At 33.3% G+C, this 27256-nt stretch overlaps 1 protein-coding gene across 48 annotated transcripts in view; it reads right to left on the bottom strand.

Annotated features, from left to right (window-relative positions):
- Positions 1-27256, bottom strand: part of ZMYND11 (zinc finger MYND-type containing 11) — a 135138-nt gene that overhangs the window by 79574 nt on the left and 28308 nt on the right. For 21 of the 48 annotated variants that reach the window (XM_071215403.1, XM_004454044.5, XM_071215413.1 and 18 more), the window contains exon 2: positions 11825-11959. Coding sequence is in view for 22 of the 48 variants with exons in the window: in XM_004454044.5 (XP_004454101.1) it covers positions 11825-11940 (116 nt within the window). In the remaining 26 variants the exon portion in view is untranslated. Of the gene's footprint in view, positions 1-3595; positions 3712-11824; positions 11960-16327; positions 16435-22982; positions 23071-26299; positions 26392-27256 lie in introns of those variants that run through there. The other 27 variants (XM_071215402.1, XM_071215411.1, XM_071215396.1 and 24 more) reach the window with 6 other exon arrangements.

Genomic DNA, 27256 nt, shown 5'->3' with positions numbered 1-27256 from the left:
ACAGGATTGGTTATAGTGAAGAATGTATCAAGAATGTATCAAAAAATGGGAGGATTGCATCCAGCATCCATGTGGAATCTGAGCCTCCTCTTGACATAGAGGTGCAATGGACACAACCAATCCAATGTCCACATAGAAGAGGTGGCATTGGATTGGGAAAAGTGGACATGGTGGACGATGGGTATGGGGAAAGGCAGGAAGAGATGAGAGGTGGAGGCGTCTTTGGGACATGTAGCTGCCCTGGATGGTGCTTCAGAGGTAATCACCGGACATTGTAAATCCTCACAGGGCCCACTGGATGGAATGGAGGAGAGTATGGGCCATGATGTGGACCATTGTCTATGAGGTACAGAGGTGCCCAAAGATGTACTTACCAAATCCAATGGATGTGTCATGATGATGGGAACGAGTGTTGTTGGGGGGGGGAGAGGGGTGGTGGGGGGGGTGGGGTTGAATGGGACCTCACATATATATTTTTAATGTAATATTATTACAAAGTCAATTAAAAAAAAAAAAAAAGAATGTATCAAAGATGATTTCTGAGTTGGATCTTAAAAAGAATGAGTATAATTCTGCCCATTAATGAAGGAAAAATACATAATCCATAGAGTGTGTAGGCAACTGAGAATAGGCAAATAAGTGGGGAGAGGCAGACTGAGTATGGAGAGAAAGGATATGAAAAGATAAAAGAATTATTAGGACCTAATTGTGAAGGGCTTTGAAAGAATGCCCTGCTCAGGTATTTGAACTTTATACAGAATGCAGAATCAAAGATTTTAAGAAGAACATAATCAGACCTAAAATTTAGAAAAACAACTGATAAAATGTGAGACTAGGACTGGAATGGAGAAAACTGAAGGCAAAACAAAAAAACAAACAGAATTAAGGGAACAGTTTAAGTGAGACTTGATGAGGGCTTGAAACAGAGACTGCTGTGAAGAAGAATGAAGCATGGAGCTGGGAACAAGAAGGGTGGGAATGTGGGAAAAAGCTGAGACATTTAGAGAGTGATTTCAGTAAGAAAGGAGAATATACTGGCTAATTTTATGTAGGTCTGAAAAAATAAAATGGAACAAGCATGTTAAACTAAGTCCCTTGATGAATGTTCATACCATTAAGCAAGATAGGGAATATAGAAAATGGCACATGTTTGGGAAGAAAATATTATATTCAGTTTGGATTACAAAGAATTCATGGTACTCTGAGACTGTCAAGAGGAGGTATTGGAAATACTTATCTGGAACTCTAGGCTACAGATTTCGATATAGAATTAATTAGTATATAAGTGAAAATATAAAGTAAATAAGATTCATTTAATTTTCTTTTAATTTTTCCAAATTTACCTAATTCTTCCTAACTATAAGGAATATTTGCTAGTTGTAAAATTCTGGAATTAAATGAAGTATTTTAATAATTACCCTATTTTCAGTTTTATAGGCCTACCATATCTTCTATAATTTTTAATTATTCCTGATTAAACAATGCATTTCTACATCCTATTTAGCTGTTTCCTTCTCCATTTTAAATAACTGTCTGGATCTTTGTAATTGTAGTTTTTTAAAATTCAATGACACTAACTATATGTTATCTTAGGTTTAACTAGATAGACCCCAAGTTTATACTAAAGAAAAAGAAAGTTTTCTTTTTTGTTTTAATCCTTTAATAAAGACTTGTCCATTCATTATTTCCATTAGACTATAAGGTGAAAAAACAAACACAGCAGTGACAGGAGTTTGAAAGGCTATAAACTACTATATGGCTGGAAGTTCAAAATGTCCTCCAATGAATGTTTTTGGTTTATGTCACCTTAGTGGCTACAGGTATTGAGTCATTTATTAACAAAACTAAACAAAAACCTACTGCATACCTAACACCATACTTGAAAACATAAATTAGAATATGATCTTTAAGAGTAATTTATATATTTATTTCAACAAATATTTACTAAGTACCTACTATTGCCCAGATACTACTGGAGACACAAGTTAGCTTGGTATCTATTAGGGAAACCAATATGTAAATATGGTGAGAAAAAACTGTAACAACTATTTATAATTTAGTGTTAACTTAGAATGGCTGAAAGGTGTCTGGGAATACTTCTCAGAGGAAATGACACTTGAAATAGAAGCTTGCCTCACAGACAGGTTTGGGAGGAAGGGCATTCTAAGCATTAGTGTGGAAAATAGTTTATCTGAGGAAGGACCTCCCAATAGTCTAGTTTGTCTTGAGTGTAACATGTGGGTGAAGAGTAGCAAGAAAAATGCTGAAGAGGAAGGATGAGGTATTAATACACTGCACGGGATTTTGGATATTATGGGCAACAGAAAAGGCTTTCAGTAGTGGAGCAATTTGATAAGATGGTGTTTTGGAAAAACATCTCTGACACCGTGGAAAGAAACAGAGACTAGCAAGAGCAAGGGTTGGAAGACCAATTAGGAGACTGCTGTGATACCCTAGGTGGGAAATACAAGGATGAGAACCCAGGCAGCAACAGAGAAGAGTAGACAGTTTCAAGAGTTATTTAAGACTACCATTCACTCTAGCTGGGGAGGAAACCAAAAAGTAAATCCTACTTTTAGCATTTCCATATACAAAAAAAAAACCAATGTTACCCTCCAGCTACAGAATAAAAATCTCAATTCTGGTATTATATGCTCCTCATAGTCTGGCCCTATATGCCTTTTTTTTAATTCCTTAAAACCCTAAACAGTTCCATTACTTAATCCAGATATTCTACATATTTTTTCCTGTACTTGCCATTTATTTGCTCCCCAGCTTACTATGTTTTTACTGTATCCTTGCTGTCTAGCTAAATCCCACCCAACTTTCAAGGTCGTATTAACTCCATGTTACCACAAGGCCTTCCCTGACTCACAGTGACTCTCCCCATCCAATGAGAGCCTATGTTGTTTATTAATTAATATATTCTGCTTGCATGGGAATGAATCATATTCTGTCTTGTGATACCTGTCATATTATCTGGTACTAATATTTTATTCTTTAATACTTACTTACACTTTTATGTGCCTTGTCTATATGATTCCTTCACAGAACTATGAAAAAATGTTAAACATGAAAACAGCTAGACAACAATCCAAGGCAAGAAGTGTTCCATAAGAATTTGGCATACTAGAAAAAAAAATCACTGTAGACCGTACTGATTCAGAATCAGTTAATTCTTCTGTAAGCCTGTTATTATGTAAAATAAAATAGTAGTAGTAGTAATAATAATAATGGTAAATTATATTTTCCAATCTGCTACCATAACAAAATTATGTAAGTATAAATACAGACTGAAAGATAAATAGTAATTATGTGAAGAATCCTTGGGATTATATATACAGTATTATCTTAATCAGTATTTTTTTAGACTAGGTTATTTCCAAAGAAGTTACTCAGGCAATGAGCATTCCTCTTCTCCAGTAATTCTAATGAGGGAATAGAAACTGACTGAAAAGATTATCAAAATTATAACTTAAATAAACAGTTCCTGGAAATCCTGGGTTTCATAAAGTTAAATTCTAATAAGTAAATAAAGAAATAACGTGTACCTAGTTGCAACCGCAAAGGCAACCTACACATGAAGAGGACTTACAGTTTGGGCTTATGTATATCTGTAGCGACAGGAAGAACTCCAGGAGAACTCAGAAATTTCAATGCCAAACATGTCACAAGAGGTCAGAAGTCACATTTTCTAACTGGGTTTTGACCCTAAAGTAAGCAATACATGTAATTAATTGAGGCCCTAATCTGAAACATTAATTTGAATGGGACTAGTCTACCAATCCAATATTTAGTAATGGTTTCTAATCATGCTAGGCACAAAGGTGATCACCTCTAAAAACACTAACTCAAAGCAATTCAAGATTGGAAGGAAACATAAAGGTCATCTAGTTCAATTCCGTCTTGCAGTAGTCAACAAAATATAAGTTGATGTACCCCCTCCAAAAAAATAACCACACTATCTAGCCAATAATACTGGTAAAGACTAGTACAAAAATCTATGCTTATTTTAAAAGTTTTTCTTTATCTTATAACTATTATCCAGAATAACTATGAAATGCTAATGCCATGCTGTAATTACCTAATTAGATGTTAATCATTTGTTTGGATTAAAGAGGAAAAGGAAGTGATATATGCAATTTTTATATGCAATTTTTAACTGGATATATTTCTATATTTTAATAGAAAACATTTAGAAAAATAACATGACAATGAATTATCAATCATATTGGGAATCATAGTAACTGAAAGTTTAAATTTCATTCTTGTTACTTATTTATTGTTATGATTCTTCATCTCACTACTTGGTTTAAAAATATGAAAATAGGAGAGTGGATTTGGCTCAACAGATGAGGTGTCTGCCTACCATGTGGGAGGTCCAGGGTTCAAACCCAGGGCCTCCTGACCAGTGTGGTGAACTGGCCCACGTGCAGTGCTGATGCGCTCAGGAAGTGCCATGCCCACGCACGCACGGGTGTCCCCCGCATAGCGGAGCCCACATGCCGGGGGTGTGCCCTGTAAGGAGAGCAACCCCGCGTAAAGAAGTGCAGCCTGCCCAGGAGTAGCAACACGCTCGGGAGAGCTGACGCAGCAAGATGACATAACAAAAAGAAACACAGATTCCCTGTGCCACTGACAAGAATGCAGGTGGACACAGGAGCGCACGTTGGATGGACAACAGAGAGCAGACAACTGGGGAGGGGGGAAGGGGAGAGAAATAAATTTTTAAAAAATGGGTCTTTAAAAAAAAAAGGAAAATAGAAGGCTACCATCATGATCTTAAATATTTCATTAATACTTGTTTTATATAAATGCTAAACAATCAAATATTTTATAAAACTTCAACTTCGTGACACTTATCCAAATGTCAAAGAATTAATTCATACATGCTAATTACTCTTTAGCGTGTGGAGACATTTATTAAAAAGAGTAGCTACTCTTGGCAATGCTTATAGTCACAGCTAATCCTAAACTGACTATTTTATTCTTTTTGATGAAATGACTCATCAATTTTGGTAATGATTAGACATCACAAAGTATCCTTCAGTTTCTAAATATGTATAAATCTAACATTTTGTTTACTAAAAGGCCAAAATTTATTTGTTTTATTTAGTTCTCTAATGAGGATGGACACCTATGGAATTTTATAGTATCATTAAATCAGTTCCATAAATATTGAAATCAGGTGGAAAGTTTAACCATCAATTAAAAATCAAACAAAAACAGATTTATGTATTTTTATTCCAGATGAACTCGTTTTGTAAAAATACATTCCATACTAAAAAAAAAACAGAACCTCTTAAAGAAGTTTCTCTTAGTTGTATTTAAAAATACTCAGTAAATCTCAGAAATCTGTAATTTATTTTTCTACTACTTATTAGGCAGACTATTTAATTTAAAAAAATACTAAAGGAAGTGGCAAAAAAATAAATAAAAAGGACTCAGGACTCTTTTTCCTGGGGAGGTAGAGTGACAACAAATGGAAAGACTAGTGCTGTGAATCCTAAAATTTAGATATCATCAAGAATCAGGGAAGCAGGTGTAGCTCAGTGGTTGAGTGCCTTCTTTCCATGTAGGAGATCCCAGGTTCAATCCCCATTTCCTCTTAAAAAAAAAAAAAAAAGTACACCAAACATTTGTAATACAGATAAGTTCTCCCATGTTGCTACAAAGATAAGGAAATTATTTTACTTCCTAAGATTTCAATTAATTATGAAATCTGAGTCTTAAATGTTTTAAAAAGCCCAAATCCTACGCAATGGAATGTCTTTTTAAATTTGTAATGTAAGTCTTAATATTTAAGGCTGTTGATTCTGATGTGTATAGTACTATATACAAACATGAAGAATATTCTTGGATTTGCCTGTTAGAAGGGATTTTTACTGCTTTTAGCTCTGCATTTGGATTACAGGAAATATCCAGTGCCTTTATCCTGCATACTTTAAATTAATTAATTTTTTGAGAAAAATCACAGGATTGTTGTGAGCTGGGAAGATGGTAGTATTTAAATCTCCCAAAACCCCCTTTACAGAATTACTAGAAGAGGAAGAGTAGCAAAATTAAAAATTAAAAATAAAAAAAAAAAACCCTTGGACAAAATCTACAACAAATTATGTAATGAAGAATCCCTGTAAATCCCAAAATTTGAGCAGGTGAGGACAAATCTTTAAGAGCTACAATCCCAACTGGTACTGGCACCTTGTAGGAGAAAGCAGAGGACATAATGAGGTATCTAATGGAACCAAATAGAAGAAGACTAAATAACCAACAGATACTCCCTGGAAAATAGAGTGGGACAATTTGAAATCAGTAGCTGAAACTGGATAGGGTATTATACACTCAATTTCCAGATGATTTTTGGTAATTCATAGTAAAGAAAGTCCTAAGGGGCTAGAGCATAATGTGCTCTATGAACACTCAAAATTAATCAGCCAAAGCTCCCTGCTAGGGCAGAGACCTATAATGTGGAGAAACTGCTAGAATAGAATGATCAAGGACTAATGAAGTAATGTTAAAAAAAAAAAAAAAAACCTGTAAAAGGACAATGGATACAAAATAGTGATTCCAGAGAAAAGGGGGGTGGTAAGGGAGAGAAAAAGTCAGGAGATATCAGGAAATATGAAGCCATGTTTTAGCACTTCATAAAAATGAAATAAGAATGAGCTTTAGAGACATAAATCTAGAAAAACTATTCTGAACCACCTCTCTCTGAAACAACTTCAGAAACTCTGATTTCATATCTGAGTGACCATAGAAAAGGACTGTGTTTGAAGGAGAATAACATCTTTACAATGAAAGCTGTGCCTACAGCTACAGATAGAAACTATAACCTCCTATTTCAAAACAAGAGAAAACATTTAAAAAATGATATGATATGGAACATATGAGCCAGAATTAGAAAAACTCAGAAATGAGCTAAACATTAGAAATAAATGAAAAAATCCTTTCAGAATTCTAAACTAGAAGGTACATAGGAGAGAATACATAGCAGATAATATCTTAAAATAAATAGAAGGTACAAAAATAAAAAGGAAAATACTAGACATCAAAAAGAAAAAGGATGTAAAGAGGTCAACGTAAACATGACAAATATATAAGATAGGAAAAGAAGATCCAACATAGCATTAGAGAAGGCCCAAAAGAATTTTTTAAACAATTACTGGGCGGCAGACTTGGCCCAGTGGTTAGGGCATCTGTCTACCACATGGGAGGTCCGCGGTTCAAACCCCGGGCCTCCTTGACCCTTGTGGAGCTGGCCCATGTGCAGTGCTGATGTGTGCAAGGAGTGCAGTGCCATGCAGGGGTGTCCCCCACGTAGGGGAGCCCCACACGCAAGGAGTGCGCCCCATAAGGAGAGCCGCCCAGCATGAAAGAAAGTGCAGCCTGCCCAGGAATGGTGCCACACACACGGAGAGCTGACACAACAAGATGACACAACAAAAAGAAACACAGATTCCCATGCCGCTGACAACAACAGAAGCGGACAAAGAAGACGATGCAGCAAATAGACACAGAGAACAGACAACCAGGGTGGCGGGGGGGGGGGAGAGAAACAAATAAATAAATCTTCAAAAAAAAAAAAAAATTACTGGACTTTAAAAAAAAAGGGAAAAAAATTCCTTCAGAATCCAGGCAAAAAGATAAAGTCACAATAGGAAGAAAATCAGACTGTCATCAAACTTTTCAACAGTGACGCTTTAAGCCAGAAACTGTAACATATGTGAGATACTCAATAAAAGAAAACATAAGCCAAGAATTTTATATCCAGCCAAATAGACTTTCAATAAAAAGCTGCAGACCAACTGTTATCAACATACAAGAACACAGGATATTTTCTTCCCATGAAGTCTTTGCTTAAGAATCTACCAGAGAATGGGCTTTAGATATCAATATAAGGATTCATTTTAAGTATAAAATATATATTTACTTGTAGAAGTAAGACAAAACAGGGAGTGGGGAATATAAGAAAAAGAGTATAATATGTAATTGCTCTATTCTTTGACAGTTTAAAATCAGTACAAAAAATTGGGAGAACAATTTAAATTGTTCCCCTGCAGCATATTTTTTATTAGTGTTGGTGTTGCTATTTCTCCAGTTGTGTATATAATATTGGACAATTGAGTAATTATATGATATTCTAAAATTTTAAAATTCATGGTGTCCTGTGAACCATAAATCTCACCATGAAAGAAAAGAGATAGAGACTTTGGATAGGAATATAATCTAAAGCCATAAATTTAAATGAAAAATATTAGTATAAATTCATGACATGTTTTTAATCTTTAAAATACTAAGTATATTTATTTAACTCTGTCCACTGAAAAGGCCCAGAAAGAGAGATCTGCCTAGTAGCAATAAGCATCCCAAGCAATAAATGCAAATAAAAGAAACAAGGACCCCTTGGAGAAATCAGTGCCTCTAGATCTGGAAGATATGTACAAGATGAGCCTAAAACATTTTGCTGTATCAAAAAGGAAGGAAATTATGAAAGACTACTGGAATCATGTCAAAAGTAACTTCATAAGCCAATTTGAAAAGTCTCCAAGTAGACAAAGATAAGAAAATTTGAGTGTCAAAAAGGATTATATTAGAAATGGATTGAAATATATCGTATATAGTTAAAAGTATGAATTCCAAATGACACTTAGAAAAAATTAATTGGTCATCAATAGAAGATGCTATATTGAAAACTAGTAAATAAAAGGAAAGAATCAAACATTTATTCTACCTTTTCTGTAAGAACCATACCACAGGGTAACCAAATAGTAGATGATAGGAAGTTTATGTCTTTATAGATACTTTCCAGGCAAAAAAAGGAAAGATGAAATTAGACTATCACCGTTTTGCAATTCTTATGAATTATATAGGTTTAGACACTCAGCACGAACAGCTAACATCACAAAATGAAAATCAATCAATTTTATTCACCCCCTGATAGAATACACCACACCTATCAAATAGTCTTGCCCCCATCTCCAAGCCTCTAGGGTCCAACCATCAATTTTCATGAAATATAGAGGGCTGAACAACAGGTTAAACAAGATCACAGTGATGGCAATCAGCAAAACCCAGACTAAGAAAAATCAGAAAAACAAATAATGCAGATTCTTCAACAAATAAATTGCAGTCAATAATCAAACAAAAACAGATGAACGAGAAACTGATAGCATAAGAGAGACTTGAAAGACCTATTATATAAACATAAAAATTATCAGAATTAAATCACCATATAGAAGTAAACTATAATAGTAAGATGCATCAGGCTTTCAAATATTATAAAGGGTCAGTCACCTGAAAACCCAAAACATTTAATACATGACTGAAACTGTATGGTTTTTATTTTTAAAAATAGGGTCACTCACCAGTCAAAATACAGAATTAAGCCTAATGATTATGTATATTGTACATTCTTGGCAATAACACTATTACAGCCTTCAGTAACAAGCTATTTATAAAGATTAAGGGATTAAGGAATATGTATACATTCTTGACAAAACTTAATGACTATATGTGCATTCTTAACAAAACTCTACGATAGCCTTCAGTAACTTAAGGTATTCATAAAGATTAAAAGATACCAAGATGTCCAAATTTGACTGTAACTAAGCAGAGTAACTTGATTTAAAATGAATCCAAGGCTGAAAAAAGTGTAGAAAGGAATATTAGGCTTTAAAGCAAAATTCTGACTTCTGTCATAGGCCAATGCTAGCTACTTCCTAATTTACCTTAGGCAAAGATAATGAGCAAGGAAATTACATTAATCAAGACGCAAAAGCACTAGGATAGGCAATTATCTAGATAATTACTTCTTGGAGCTGATGGCCTAGCAAGGAAATAATTACAAATGTGATTAATGTTATAAAAGAAGTATAGGATGCTACAAAGTGAGCAACCATAATAAAAAGAAATATGCCATACCTCTCAGATGAGATGAGGCAGAAGAAATATTGGGAACCACTCTTAAAACACTTAACCTCTGATTTTCTTTCTTTCTTTTTTTTTCCCCTCTTTAGATAAGACTGATAAACCAAAGACTATGTGGTAGGTAAATATATATTCATATTTATCTTAAAAACTATGGGCTTTTGTAAAAAAAAAATTTGGAACCCTTTAAGGCTATACTGATATAGGAGAAAAATGAATGCTTAGTAACAATCCATAATGCAAAATGAGATGTATGCAAACTTCTTAATCTCTCTTTTATTATAATTTAAATTGTGTACACATAACTATACACACCAATGTTATGATAATCTAAATGATATCTATACCCATTACTGTGAGGAGTTAATGCTCTTACTTGTAGGGCAGTAGGTTACTACAACCTAACAGGAACATTAATGGCCAAATTGTACACACTAGATTATGGTAGCTTTTTAGAGAATATCTCTAAAGCTTTTAGAGAGAGATGCCATAGAATTAGAATAGTCTGAAATCTTGAATAATTCAGTCAAGTTTAAACAATCTTATTTAAAAAATTAAATCCAAAGAACAGTATCTTATTTCACTATTCTTCTGAATGCAATTTTGATGCATATGAACTATTTTTTAAAAAATCTGAACCACAGGAAAATACCTACTGCTTTTTATTCTTTCAGATTTTTAAAATGTTTTTATACCAATATCATCATATTATAACTTGTATGTAGTCACCATGCTTTAACCTGTTTGCTTTATTAAAAAACATAATAACTAAAATAATGTACTATGTATTTCAGTCTTATTTTTCACATAGGTGTTATTATTTTTTTTTTCATCTGATTAGCCTGTAGGAGCTAAGAGTTATAAATGGTCAACTTTAAAATATTCAAAGGGTCAGTATAGAATTAGAGCAGCATATAGCATCATCTCATTTCATTCTCTTATTCTCTCTCTCGTAAGCTACTTTTATAATCTTCTTCACCAGGATTTAGATTAGGGGATAAGCATAAGATTCTCAATTTTGTTACTTATTAATAAAGACAAAAAATTTCTATCAGGGGATAATGATGAAACATTTTGTACATAGTATGTTTTCCATTTTTATAGATAGCAACTAAAGAATGTAGGGGAGACACAGGTATAAAGAAATTCTATTTAAATTAAAAAAATCAGAACTTTTAAAAAAGATAATTTAGTTTTATTACTTTTTAAATACCCCCAAAATCAAATATAACAAAACAAAATCAAGTTCCTATTTTAAGACTCTCTTATAATTAGTGTATGACATATAAATAGACTATTCTTTAGGTTTGTTTTCTTCTATTCCTGGATCTCTGTCTATACCAAGATAAATAGGATTGGAAACTAGAAAAACAAAATTTTAAAAAAAAACTGAATATTACCATAACTTCTAAAATATAAAATGAAATAGTTAAAAATTCTTGGTGTTAGTGAGATCTGAACTAGTAAGATGTTATTTATTCACATATACTACTGGTCCAATATTGAAATATGAAAAATGAAAAGTAGACTGGTTTCAAACAGTTTCACTTGACAAAAGCAAGTGATTAACTAAAGCATTTTAAATAAAAGATTTAAGCAAAGATTTGTTTCCAAGAGTTAAAAAATTTTGATAACTCACATAGCATAAAAAAACAGTATATATTGATATTTTACTTCTCTCATATTTATTTATAAAACCTCTAAACACAAATTGGTTGGCTATGCTTCTGTATTTGTTTCTCTAACAAATATATATTCCTGAAAGGCAAAAAATGATTTTGGCCATTTGTAACATATGTTGATTAGCATAAAAAATAAGGTTGTTGTTTTCTTTACTATTTTTTCCCAAAGTCTCATATAACGTTTTACAGGGTTATTTTCGTTTAAATTTGCTTACTTTGTAATACGGTCAATGTTGGCAATTTGCTTCTGGTTCCGTATAATCTCAATAGCTGCCCAAAGATGCTGGATAGCTTTTGTATCCGCCTGTCGTCTTTTTGTTAAACGTGCCATGACCTGTTTACTTCTTTAGCTGTGTAATATACAAAAATATAAGGAGAAAAAACATGGATTACAAAATGAATTAAGATCAGTAAAGGTGAGTAACATTATCAGCAACTCTTGGTTATTGGTGATTATACTAATGTAGTGCTGCCAACTATTTATTTTATTTTCTACCATCCCCATCACCAATTTCTTGATATAAATTATCATTCACTTCATTACTTCATAGAAGAATGACATTTTAAATCCCAAAGGTTTAGAAAGGACTTCCCAAGAAGGACAAGTATCCACCTTATAATGATATATATAAAAAAATACATTTAAATTTTTTTCTAAAGTGGAAATATAACAATATAAAATCTATTTCATTATTGATTAGAATGCTTATAATTTGATATACTATGTATAAATTGATAGAGAAATACAAATGGAATTTAAATGTCTTGTTATTTTACTAAAGTCAGGGTATTTAAAAAATCCAATTTTATATACATATACTGATATGTGGAAAGAAGATTTTAAAAATAAAACCATAAACAGAAAATACAAGATGGGTTATTCTGGAGTGAGATCTGAAATGCTAGGGTTGGGGTACTAACAGATTGGGGTACTAACAGGTGGACCCAAGTTAATGGAAATGTTTAAATTCTTGGATTAGGTGTGGTTTAAGGGGTATTTATTACATTATTAGTAACAACATGGCTATTTTAGTCAAATTTCAATAATCTGGGCAAACTGAGGAAAAGTAGCTACTACACCTCCAGATAATTTTCCATTTGTCTCCTGGCATGACTAGGGAAACAAGAGGATTATAGTATTTGTGTCTGCAATGGTATTACAAGAAGACGACCACAGTATAATAACCCTTAACTCAGCGTGGAAGGATTTGTCTGTTAGGAATATTGTAGGTCTGTTAAATCTTCACCATGGACTGCCTCTTTCATCATGAATCCATGCATTTGAGAACCACTGAAACAGAACCTCTAAATTATACCAGTTATCATATTAAATTTAAAATCTAGGCCCTTAAGCACAAAGTAAACGTTAAAACTGCTAAAATCACCTTCACCTGACTTTTTCTATCTTTCAAGGGAAGAGACTGAATGAGGGAAACTCATTCTAGGTACTTTTACTATGTTCTATGACTGGCCAAGAGAGCCACATGAATCTCATTTTCTCTACCTCTGTATCTCTTTCCCTGCCAAGTTAGATCTCCTCATCTCTCTGCCAAACCCAAATGAAACCAGCAGTTAATACCAAACCTTATCTTGAGAGACTCACTTCTAGTGACCCTGGTGTTGATTAGGCTCCTATAGTAAGAAAATGTTTTTTCAATATTGCATTACTACTAACAGAATGCATTCTTAATTACATGTTCTGGGGTATTCCTGAATATCCTACTTCTTCCTATCAATACTCATAGTTCCAAACTTTGTTTCACAGAAAAAACAATTTAGAAATAATGCCAGCATACAAGATTTAAAGATAAGAAAAATCAGTTGGGTCTGCTGGAACTTAGACACATAACCAAAAGATAATAAAAATAACAATTATAACTTTTGAAGGCTTCTTAGGCTTTAGAAAGTGAACAGTTCACAATGTACAGCTTCTTAATTTAAGTGCACTTTTAGAGAAGTGCCAACTTAAAAGAATCTGGTGAACTTTATAGTAAGGAATTTATTGGTAAGAATATAAAATATGTTAGAAAGTGACATCTAATGGTGAACTATAATAATACAGCTCAGTCCTGTCAGATTATACAAAGTTTCAGGTAAAAGAACAAAACTTCAGTCATTCTTATATAATTTTAAAATATGATAGTTGCCTCTTTGCATAAAGGACTGTGATAGACACATGTAGTACTCAAAAGTGTATGAACTGTAGTTCTTAACAGAAAATAACCTAAAACTGGCAGAGGAAATTAGACATATACAGAGAACTACTAATTATGATGCCATAGATGATTTATAAATGGTCCAGCATGTGTGCTATAAGAGTTCAGGGAAGAGAGATGCTACTTCTAGCTTAAGTAAAATTTGAGCTGCATCCTTTTTTTGTAGGATTCCCAGTATAATAAATAAATGTGAAGTCAAAGGTTTTCCAGGTACAATATTCTTAATATCTTGAAAAGGACAAAGAGGAGAAAGGATTCTGAAGTTGCTGCAAATGCAAGGAAAAGCCTAGCATATAATCCTGGCATGATATTGTACTGGAAACCACTCACACCTCTTCTTCAGAAGTTTTCAATACACTTGATAGGAGATTTTCGGCCATTGAAGGTGAATACTGACATTATATAGAAATTCAATCAGAAACTAAAGAAATTTGCTCTGTGGGAAATTTTCTGAAATACATGTAGTCTGTAAAATACATTGAATATCCAAAAACATTTTTGAATGACAGATTTTCCAATTATATAATTAAAAATATTTTCAAGCATTTTCAAATCCATTTGCTCCTCTAACCAGTTATATGCAAAAACATAAAAACTGGTCTTTATTACAAACTTTCTAAATACAGCAGACAGTACAGAAAAACAGTAAGTAGTCACAGCCTTTTACAGATTATCAAATTACTCTTCTAAAGATTAAGAATTATTTTTGATCACTATATAATTGTCCTTACAATGCCAAAACTTTTTCAATGAGAACTGAATGACTGAATCTCAAATCTAGTAATTTTTAAACAGGGCTGTCATCCTAAAAATTTCAAATTGATTCCATATGTAACCATACATCCTGCTTTAAAAAGCCTACACACAAAACTGCACATTCACAAAGCCAGTAAGTGAGGAGTTGAAGATAAAAGATTCTGCCCTCAGGAAAGAAATCATGATAGGCTCTTTTCATGATTTTCTTGCATACTGGCAAGGTAGCTTCTATCAGACTAATCCTCCTGATGATAACAATTATACATTCTGGACAAACTATAAAAAACAACTCTTTCAAAGCATCGAAGAACAATCCAAACTAGGCAGAAATTAGAAGGGATATGATGGTCCTTAAAAGAAGGGAATATTCTAGGTGAAATGAGGGCACACCCCAGTTTACTTGGGTCACAAGGGATAGAGCTGAAGCAGAAAATGACAAACCTATTTGACTGAGGCTGAGAAGTCAAAGATTAGATTCAAGGCTGACACAGCATCAGAAACTGAAGGAAGAAATTTCATAAAGGAGGGAGTCACAAAGGGAGGAAGTCCAAAATCTGCATACAAATTACCCTAAAATCCTTGTCTGACTCCTAAACCGTGCAGGCACATGATGAGACTACAAGGAACCCAGCAGAACGCAACAAGTGGAAGGTTAAAATGCTGAGCAGAGATTCTGGCAGCTCCCCAGGAGTGAGGGAACAGTTTGAGTTCCAGACTTGTAAAGCTTCAGGGGCTTGGTAAACCAGGCTTTTACATGGAAATCCAAAATGGGCTATACCTTACCTTTTGAATAAGGATCATGCCCAGGACACCTAGGACTAGGGGCAAAACATAAATAGATCTACCTTAACAAAGTCTAAAACCAAGCCTCTATAAGAGCAAAGTGATCTACCAGAGATTTAACTGCTGGTTGGTATAAAACTCAATATTCTTAAGAAGAAGCTCATAGAATCCAGAATCTCTATAATTTCACCCACAATTTTCTGTGTACAATGAAAAATTATTAGATATGCAAAAAACAACAAAAAATTGGATCCATAATAAAAAAGAAAAAGTCAAAGTAGACTCACAGATCACAAGGTAACACATATGATGGAATTAGCAGATAAATGACTTTAACATGACTTAAAATATGTCAAAAATTTGCAGAGAAAGACATTTATAATGTGTGAAAGGGAATTTCAGAAGGCATATGTAAACTCTAAAAAAGAACTAAACAAAATCCTAAAACTAAAAAATACAACACTGAAATTTAAAAAAACTGGATAGGTTCAAAAGCGGATTGAACATAGTAGCACAGTAGACAGCGTAATACAAATTATCAAATTATCTAACCTCAAACTCAGGCAGTAAAAAAATTTGAAATGAAAGAGGCCTTACTATCCATCCTGAAAATATTAAATGGTCAAACTGTATATAAATGGAGTACAAGAAGGAGAAGAGAGGGAATAGGGCAGAAAAAAAATTTTTTTTAATACTGACACCAAATTTTTCCTCTTTGATGATAATCAACAACTCACATATCTAAGAAGTTCGGCAAACCCAAAGTAGATTAATAGGAAATCAGACCTTATCACATCATTATTTAACTATTGAAGAGCAAAGTTAATAAGAAAATTTTAAAAGCAGCAAAAAATAAAAACAAAACAAAAAAAGGTTCAGACAGGAGAACAGCAATAAAAATAACAGCTGACTTCTCAACAAGAGCACTGCAGACCAGAAGTCAATGGAACATTTTAAAACTACCTTTCAAAAACGAAGATGAAATGAAGACATTTCAGATAAACCAAAGCCAAGAAAATTCATCACCAGTAGACTCACACTTCAAGAAATATCCCAGGTTTTCTTTAAGCTGAAAGGAAATTTCCAGATGGAAATTTGGATATGCAAAAAAGAAACAATTTAAAGGTAACTATGTGGGCAAATGTAAAAGACAATTGTTTAATTTCTTAAAAGACAATTGTTTAAACAAAGATAATAATAATGTATCATGAGGATTATAACATGTAGTAGTATTATATTTGGCAAAAACAGCACAAAGAAGGAAAATGGGGTAGTAAACAGAATTATATTAATGTAAAGTTCTTACATTTTATGTGAAATGCTATTATATTAATCCAAGGGGACTATGAGGACGCATATTTTAATCCCTAGAGCAAACACTAAAGAATAATAAGAGGTGTAGTGAAATTATAATTCAATTTATAAATTATTTTTTTCAAAATACATGATATATAAAATTAAGAATGATTTACTGAGAAGTACAGAAAACATAAAAATTTAAATTAATACTAAAATGCTATATTATGTAAACATAATTTAACAACCAAAAGAATATCTTTAAGTGGACATTAAGCAGCAGAATAAAACTGGTTATCACATATTCCCAGAAATAATTAAAATCACAGGGAACTCTATTGTATAATATACTATTATATAGTACAATTATAAAAATATTCATTCACGAATTGTAACAAATGTACCATACTAATTCAAGGTGTTATGTTGGGAACTCTATATTTTATGCTTTATTTTTCTATAAACCTACAACTTTTATTTATAAAAATAAAAGAATAAAACAAAGCTACACCTCAGGAAAATACATTCAAGTTCAAATCAGATCCTGAAATCTACCTGAACCAAGTCACAGAAGGACAATAAGATGTTGTAATAAATGTACACTGTGATCATTAGTTATGAGCCTAAGCAAAACATTGCAAAGGTACAAGGGTAAGACAAACTCAAAGTAAATACAATGAAGTTTTATATAAGGTTCCATAAACAACTTGACCTATCAAGACAAAATCTCTCTTTTTTTTTTAAAGATTTATTTTATTTAATTCCCCCCCCCCCCCCCGTTTGTCTGTTCTCTGTGTCTATTTGCTGCGTCTTCTTTCTTTGTCCGCTTCTGTTGTCGTCAGCGGCACGGGAAGTGTGGGCAGCGCCATTCCAGGGCAGGCTGCACTTTTTTTCAGCGCTAGGTGGCTCTCCTTGCGCATGGGGCTCCCCTATGCGGGGGACACCCCTGTGTGGCACAGGCACTCCTTGCGCGCATCAGCACTGCGCATGGGCCAGCTCCACATGGGTCAAGGAGGCCCGGGGTTTGAACTGCGGACCTCCCATGTGGTAGACGGACGCCCTAACCACTGAGCCAAGTCCGTTTCCCCAAGACAAAATCTCTTTAAAGTACAACTGAAATGCTCCTTTTATATAAAATCTAAAATCATTAATTCATTTAACATATATTTAATGTATGCCTATTATATGCCAGGTATTCTTCTATGCGCCAGGGATAGAGCAGTAAGCAAGAGTCAAAAATCTCTGCCTCCTCTAGTACATATAATCATGTGATTAGATATAAAAGGATAACAATTTGGGTATCCAGTAATAAAAAGAAAGTATTAGGAAATGAGGTTCTTAAGATCCTATGTACAGACAGCTTTTCATTAACTTACAGTCTTTAATATGGCCAGTACCTAACTTTGCAGTCCATTATTTCCTGAGTGTATATTACTAATAAATTGTACCACTTTTTTTTTTTAACCCTCTATTACTTTGCTTAAATAGTTCTCTCTCTCTAGAATATTCTCCACTGTCCCTCTACTAATTATTAAAAATGTCCCTGGTCTTTCTAGGAGTTACTCTAATGTAATCTTTCTTGACCAAGCTTTTCCCTAGAATCAAATTAAATCAAACTCAATTCTCTTTTGTATTATAATAGTAATTTGTTTATATATCTCTTGAAAATGTACTGCCTTGTATAATAATTACAAATTCTCAAAGGAATTCATTAATTCCAGTAAAAAAAGGACATGCCATATTTATTGGCATCTAATGTCTTTCAAGGCACCTCGCATCATGTTGAACATGCTAAGCTTTCAATATGGAACTATTCAGTTAAATTTACCTTTCCAGCTTGTTATGTAAATTTTTTTAAAAAATTCCAGAGCCTTCACTTATATCAAAGACTGAGATCAAAAACAAAGATCAGAAAAGTTGGTGAGATCTTTAAATCAGTTCTCAACCATTTTTCTGCCCCAACGCATCTGAGAAATAGGACATACTCCCTTCACTAAAGGCTCCTGGCAGTGATCAAGAAGCTTGTACTTTAAAAAATAAAAAAAAAACAAAAGCAAAAAACTTCCAAGTTTCTTTGATAAGTCACCAGATGATATGGATATTCTCTATCCCTACAAATTCAGATTTAATCCAGTCTCTCCAATTTATATGTGTTCCTGTTTTATAGCACACCACTTCCACAGAAATTAAAAAAAATAAAGATAATAAAGGAGGAAGCAAGTCAGGAAGAATTTTAAAAATAAGCAAAATTAAGCAATGCATTATTTGGTGATAAATGCATATGTTTGAAAATGGTTTTTTAATGCAAGGGAATGGTAAAAAACAATAATAGGTAGAACAGTATAGTTGAGGGAGTGTGAGACAGGGGAGAGAGCCCTACATTAGAAAGGAACACAATAGGAGCACCCATCTGGTTTTTCTTTTTTTCTTTTTTTAAATTATTATACATAACACATATATATTGTATGCATAACACAAATAAATATTTGAAATACTTCTATAAATGTTTGCATCAAATATTACAATTTCTAAAAATAATCTCAATATTTTAATAGGCATTTTTTTGTTACTAAGGTAAGGTTGAAAATTTCCCAAAAATCTATTAGCCATTTTAAATTCCTTTTTATTGACTGTCTATTCATACCATTTCCCCATATTTCTGTTGAGAAGCTTATTAGTATTTTTAATTTCTTTCACATATTAAGGTTATTAATAAAACGCTTTTGATTCTTTCCCTTTTAAAAAACTTTAAAGGAAATGATACTGATATCTAGCTAAATATTCCTTTAAAGATTCCTTCTTTGGATCAGAAGTTCTTTCACACAGTGAACAGAAAAATATTCAGTTGTATTTTCCTTTTTTTTTTTGTAATTTAATATTTTTAATACTGACTTTTTAATCCAGCTGGAATTAATTTTTGAATATGATATTAGATATGAATATAGAGTTTTTACTAAATAGGTAACCAGTTATCCTGGCATGATTTATTGAAAATATCTCTTTGCAAATGAAATGTGATACTATCCTAATCATATATTAATTCTTATCCATACTAGTATTTGTTTCTTTCTTTTGTCTGGTCTTTTGTTAGTATCTCATAATTTAATTTTAAATGGTATAAACAAGCTGAATAGTAACATTATAATTACAGTTAATTCCATGTTGTCATTTATTGCTATATGAGTATTTCATATGTGAGTGTTATCTGAACTATATTACAATTTGTATAAGCAGGCCACATATTAAACCTTGTTCATGACCTTAATAGTTTCTACTATAATGTAGGCACTAAATAGACACTAGTTGATTGAAAAAACAATTTTCCTAATAAGCCCTTAGATATTAAAAATATTAAAAATAAGTGGAGGGAAATAAAAGCTACTCCATAATAAAAAAAATTGTTGGCTACCAGGTCTTAAGAAGACAAAAATATCAATAACACTCTCCCTTGACCCCTAAGAACCAGCAAAACAATCTGTCTGTTACCCACTTTCCACAGATGGCAAACTAAGATGTAGAGAACTAAAGAGTGTACACATGTATGTATACATTATTTTCATATATTATTATTTCCTTGTCTACATGTCTTTAAAGTGCAACTGGCAGAACAGAGTACTTAAGGTAAATTTCCTGAGTGGCTTTTTTTTTCTTAAGCAAAATATATTAGCATAAGAACAGGAAATAACACTTTGCCTGATGGCAAAACAGGTCATTTCACACCCTCTAAAAGTACTAAAGGGGAGTGGACTTGGCCCAGTGGATAGGGCGTCCATCTACCACATGGGAGGTCTGCGGTTCAAACCCTGGGCCTCCTTGACCCATGTGGAGCTGGCCCATGCGCAGCGCTGATGTGCGCAAGGAGTGCCATGCCACGCCACGCAGGGGTGTACCCCCGCGTAGGGGAGCGCAAGGAGCGCGCCAGTAAGGAGAGCTGCCCAGTGCGAAAGAAAGTGCAGCATACCCAGGAACAGTGCTGCTCACACAGAGAGCTGACACAAAGATGATGCAACAAAAAGAAACACAGATTCCAGTGCCGCTGACCACAAGAGAAGTGGACAAAAAGAAGAACACACAGCAAATGCACACAGAGAAGAGACAACTGGGATTGGGGGGGGGGCGGAGAGAGATATAAAAAATAAATCTTTAAAAATAAAAAAAATAAAAGTACTAAAACGAAAAATAAACATTTTCAATTATTTACTTTATTAGCTACACTAATAAAGGAAAAGGATTTTTTTCAGACTTAAAAAAACAAAAGGGGGAAACGGACTTTGGCCCAGTGGTTAGGGCGTCCGTCTACCATATGGGAGGTCCGCGGTTCAAACCCCGGGCCTCCTTGACCCGTGTGGAGCTGGCCGTGCGCAGTGCTGATGCGCGCAAGGAGTGCCGTGCCACGCAAGGGTGTCCCCGCGTGGGGGAGCCCCACGCGCAAGGAGTGCGCCCGTGAGGAAAGCCGCCCAGCGTGAAAAGAAAGAGCAGCCTGCCCAGGAATGGCGCCGCCCACACTTCCCGTGCCGCTGACGACAACAGAAGCGGACAAAGAAACAAGACGCAGCAAATAGACACCAAGAACAGACAACCGGGGGAGGGGGGGAAATTAAATAAATAAATAAATCTTTAAAACAAAAAAAAACAAAAAAAACAAAAGGGGGGATAGGGACACAAAGGCTATTCTCCTATTTTCACAAATAAGACATTTTAAGGTCAAACAACTACTTGGTTTTACCATAATTTCATAAAAGAAATAAATTTTAATCACAAAAAAATGAAAGGGACATAAGCACAAAAATAAGTCCTTTAAACTGAATAAATTTAGATGTATAAAAAGTATTCATTATATTCTTTATTTTTCTCATTTCATGGCTTAACGTCACCTTTTACTTTCACCAATCTTTAGATGAGTGAAACAAATCATCAATGAAATTTTATTTACCTTAAAATTATAAAAACTGTTGCGCTACAATCCATGTTTTAGTTGACAATATTTAAAAGTTATAAATAAGAAATCCATAATAATTAAAATACATTAACTTTTCTTATTGTTAATAATCGGGGATAAAAATTACTACACAGAATGACAGATACCGGCAATGGCAAAATATCTGTCAATGAGAACTACAAAAGTTGGACCCAAAAAAAAAAAAAGTGTTTAGCAGTATCAAAGGACTAACAAGGCAGTGAAAAATTACAGAACCAAGAGACAAGAGAACAGAATACCAAAAAGTAAGCTTAGCATTTGGAATCCCTTTTCACCTATAAAGGAACCTGGCAATTCTACAAAGGGCAGTATGAACAGGTTCAAAGAATTCAACAGACTAAAAGGATAAAAATGAGAACTGAGTGCCTATAATTGAGGGAATATTGTAATCCCCCCATACTTTGAATTGAGACACCAAAGGGCTATATTCTAGGATAAGGAGAACTGCAAAGAGGATAGCTTTCACATATAAACTAATTACATGGAAATGAATGACAGTATTAATTGCAAAATGTATAGACTACCATTATTCTTAAACTTCAAATCATCTCCACTGATAATGGGATTAAGGTGATCCAGGACTGCTGGTACTCCTGGCTGTCTATCAGAAGCTAATATAAATTCTCTCTGAATAAAATTAATATCATCCTGGACCTCAACTCATTCCTATAATCCTTCATATACAATGTCTGTAACACTAGTAAAAGTAACCAGATATGCAAAGAGATAAGGTAGTTATCAATAAAAGGCAAGAAACAAAAAAGAGAAACAAAGTGAAAGGAGTTTTAAATGATGGAGTTATCAGATGGGGACTTCAAAATAACTATGTTTAATATGTTCAAGAAAAGGTTGAAAATTTCAACAGAAAAAAAACCCCAATAAAATAAAGCTAAAAGGAAAGGACAGAATTGAAATACTACAGTAATTTAAGAACTCAGTAGATGGAGTTAACATCAGTTTAGACACAGATAAAAAGAAAAATAGTGAACCTGAAGATTATTTTCAAAAGAAAGGATCCAGAAGAAAGTATAATTAAACAAAAAAAGAGGATAAAAGGTATATGGGATATGATAAAAAAAGTTTTAACATATGTTTCACTGCCAACTAAGAATGAGAGGAAAGAAATAATGAAGTAGGAATAAGTATCAAAAAAGATAATATAATGGCTTATAATTTCCATTACTGATGAAAGACATCAAACCACAGATTCAAGAATCATACTACCAAAAAGCAAAACCAGATGAATACAAAGACAACTATACCCAGGTACATCATATAGTAAAACTACGGGAAACCAAAAATAAAGGAAAAAAACTAAGTATCCAGAGAAGAAAGTCACATTACCTTTAAAGGAGCAATTATATAACTGAAAGCTGATTTTTCAACTGAAACAACAGAAGTCAGAAGATAATGAAGTAACATCTTCAAAGTGCTGAAAGAAAATAACTGCCAATTAAATTTCTATACCAGCAAAAATAACCTGCAAAAATTAAAGTTAAATAAGATATAGTTCACACAAACAAAAACCGCATCACCAGCAAGCCTGCAATACAGGAACTAAAGGTGTTTTCTTCAGGCAGAAAGAAAAGGAGCCCATATGAAACCTCAGAAAATGCAAAAGGAATGAACAGTAATAATAAGAGTAATCTAAATTAATATGACAACAGTAGCCTAAAAGAATAGGGTAAATGAAATTAAAGTATTTTAAGCTATTTTCATTATCTGAGAAGAGATTAAAAAATAACATATTAAACCTTACTACATCAAGGTGTTTCTAGAATAATCAAAAGAATAGCAAAAGGATGCATAATTACCAAATTATTAAGGTAAAAAGAATAAAACAAAATGCTGTATCACCACTACCCCCAAACAAAAAAGAAAGTATTACTAAGGATAAAGAGGGTCATTTCTTAATAATAAAAGAGGTTCAATTAAAAAACATAGAAAGCAAAAATTGACAAAACTAAAACACACAAATCCAAAATCAGAGCAGAAAATTTTAATATACCTCCTCTCAATAATCAACTAAACAAACAAAAAATCCTTGACCTAACTGACGTTTTTTAAAAACTCTGCAGCCAAGAACTGCAGAATGAATCTCCTTTACAAATGCACATACTGGGTATCTGACAAGTCTCAACTAATTTCAAAGTATTGAAATTATACAGTCTCTTCTCTGCCTACAGTATAACTCAAGAAATTTTTAACAAGGATAACCAAAAAATATCCGTGTGTTTTTGGAAACTAAAAATATTTTTAAACAACATGGATCAATGAAAAAAAATCACAATGATGGGGGGGGGAAGGGGAGAGAAATAAATCTTTAAAAAAAACCACAATGAAAATAAGGAAGTATAATGAAAGAAATAAAGATGGATACACTAATTATTAAAAGTTCTGAGGGGAGTGGATGTAGCTCAAGTGGTTGAGTACCTGCTTCCCACGTATGAGGCCCAAGGTTTGATTCCTGGTACCTCCTAAAAACAAAACAAACAAAGAGAAAGACCAACTCTCACTGAGGCACAGATGTAGCTTCCATCTCAGAAATTATGAAGTAGTAGTTCTTATTGGTTAAATATTGGCTTCCTGCATTTTGAGATCCTGGGTTTGGTTCCCAGTGCCTCCTAAAAACCGAAACAAACAAGAAAACAAACGAAAAAAACAACTCAGGGGAGTTGATGTGGCTCAGTGGTTGAGTGCCAGCATTCCACATACGCAGTCCCAGGGTTCAATCCCCAACTAGCGGGGCAGGGCAGGGCGGGGAGGGGGAAAAGAAAAGAAAAGAAGAAAAGAAAAAAGAAATTATGAAACAAAAATCAAACCTGTAAAAAATGGTAGAAGGAAATAATATATGTTATTTATATTATAGATATATCAGGTTATACACATATAGATGAGAAGTAATCAATGAAATAGAAAATAAACCTACAAATAGAGAATCAATAAAAGAAAAAGTTGGCTCTTTGAAACATACTACAAAATTTATCAATCCTTCATGAGACTACCAAATTATTACCAAAACAGACACAAGAAGAAATAGACAATCTGAATAGATCTGTAATTATTAAAGAAATTTGATTACTAATTTAAAACTTTTTCACAAAGAAAAAAAAATCAGAACCAGATTGTTTCACTAGTAGATTCTATCAAACATTTCAAGTAGAAACAAACCAATCTTAAATAGACTTATCCTAAGAATAAAAGTGGAAATATGCCCCAACTTGTTATATGATATCAATATAACCTTTATATCAAACCCCAACAAAGGACACTGCAAGAAAGTAAAGTAGAGTCATGAATGCATATTCTCAAACAAAATAATAGCAAATCAATTCCAACAATACATGAAAGAACAGTACAACATGACCAATTAAGTCTGTCATATGCCAAGAATTCTGGACTAGTTTACAGCTGGAAATCAATCTTAGCAGTTTAGCCAGTAATTTTAAAAAGGGAAGGGTAATCAACTCAAATGCAGAAAAAGATTTTGATAAAGATCTCCATCTACTCATGATTGAAAACTCAAAGCAAAACAAGAATAGAGAAGAACTTTCTAAATCTGAAAAAAGTTATCCACATAAAACCTATAGCAAAAAATATCAGGGGGGAGTGGATGTAGCTTAAGCATTTGAGCACCTGGCTCCCACATGGGAGGTCCTGGGTTCAGTTCTCAATGCCTCCTAAAGAAAACGCGCTGCAATGAACGACAACAAGCTGGAAGTGGAAGTAGCTCAAGTGGATGAACACTCGTCTCGCACATGGGAGGTCCTGGGTTCAGTTCCCTAGTGCCTCCTAGGGAAGACGAGTAGACAATAAGCAGACAGCGAGCATCTTGGGCAGGGGGAAGATAAAAATTAAAAATAAATAAAACTTATTTTTTTTTAAAAAACCTATTCAATGAGATGTTGAAAGCTTTCTTTCCACATCTTAATTTGATGCCCATACTCACCACTTCTATTCAACATTGTACCGGAGTTCCTAGCCAGTACAATAAGACAAGAAAAAGAAAGAAAAGATATAAGGATTGAAAGGAAGAATTAAAACTGTCATTATATAGACATGACATGCTTCAATATAAAGAAAAGTCCAAGAAAATCTACAGCTGAATTACTAAAATTAATATATGACATTAATAGTACCAGGAGTAAGGTCTATACACAGAATTACTTATTTCTATTTCCCAGCAACAATGAGTAAATGAAAAAAGTTTTACAATATCATTTACAATGTCACAAAAAAAAAAAAAGTCAAATAACTAGGAATCAAACAAATGCTATTCAAGATCTCTACACAGAAAGCAATAAAACATTGAGGAAAAAATGACTTAAATAATGGAGGGAGACATCATATTTATGGACTGGGCAATTAATATAAAAAATGCCATTACTCCCCCAAAGTGACTTACAAATTCAGTGCAATTCCAATCAACATCATAGTGAGTCTTTCTATGTATAAATTAATAAACCAATTCTGAAATTTACATGGAAATGTTAAGGGCCAGAAATAGAAAAGACAGTAATGAAGAAGATAAAAATTGGACAGTCTATTTCATCACACATCAAGCTTTACTATAAAGTTACAGTAATTTTAAGACAGTGTAAAAACAAAAACAAGATTGTGTAGAACTGGGACAAGAACAGGAAATCCAGAAACAGACTCACGTATATATGGATACTTGATTTAAGGTAAAGATGCAATTGCAGAGCACTGGATTTAGAAGAGTCTTTTCAATAAATAATTCTGTGTCGATCGGCTAAAGATATGCAAAAAAAAATGAGATGATCTTTACCACACACAATATGCGTTCCAGGTGGATTATAAATACAAAAAAATAAGCTTCTAGAAAATAATTTAGGAGATAATTTGCGTGATCTTGAAATAGGGAAAGATTGCTTCATTGGACACACACTAATTTGCTAAGTGGGACTACATTAAATTTAGTTTCTTTTTATAAAGAGGAATCATAAGTAGAGTAAAAATTAAAGGCAATGCAAGTACAAGTAAGGATGCACAGCAAATAGAACTCTCAAACACTGCTGATAACACTGAAAACAGTTTGAAATTATATATTAGAGTTGAATGTTCTACTTCTAAGTATATATACCCAACAGAAATGCATGGCATATGGTCACCAAAAGATATACACAATAATTTAAAAGCAGCAATATTTGTAATAACCCAAAACTTGAAGCAATCCAAATGTCTGCTATCAACAGACCAGATAAAATACATTGTGGTTTATTCATATAATGAAACATAATTAAAATCACATAACAGTGAAACCAAATGAACTGGTTATATGCCATATAAATGATTACCCTAAAGGCACTCAAAAATAAAACACAGCATAATGATATAGTATATATAAAGTTCAAAAACAGTTGAAATATGTAAGTTCTAAGACACACACAAGTCAGGACAGTGGGAATACCGACATCCTACTCCAGGGTAGGTAAGTGTGGGATATATTCTGTAATGCTGGTGGAGTCTATTTTGTGACCTGGATTATGATTATAAGATCTGTGCAAATTCATTGAGTCATACACTTATGATACACTCACTTTTCTAGATATATGTTATTCTTCAATGTAAAAGTTTTTTAAAAGGGGGAAAAGTAC

Source organism: Dasypus novemcinctus, chromosome 5 (assembly GCF_030445035.2).
Source record: "Dasypus novemcinctus isolate mDasNov1 chromosome 5, mDasNov1.1.hap2, whole genome shotgun sequence".
NCBI classification, from domain to species: domain Eukaryota; kingdom Metazoa; phylum Chordata; class Mammalia; order Cingulata; family Dasypodidae; genus Dasypus; species Dasypus novemcinctus.
The sequence above is the reverse complement of the archived record's forward strand: the minus strand, read 5'-3'. Positions and strand labels throughout refer to the sequence as shown.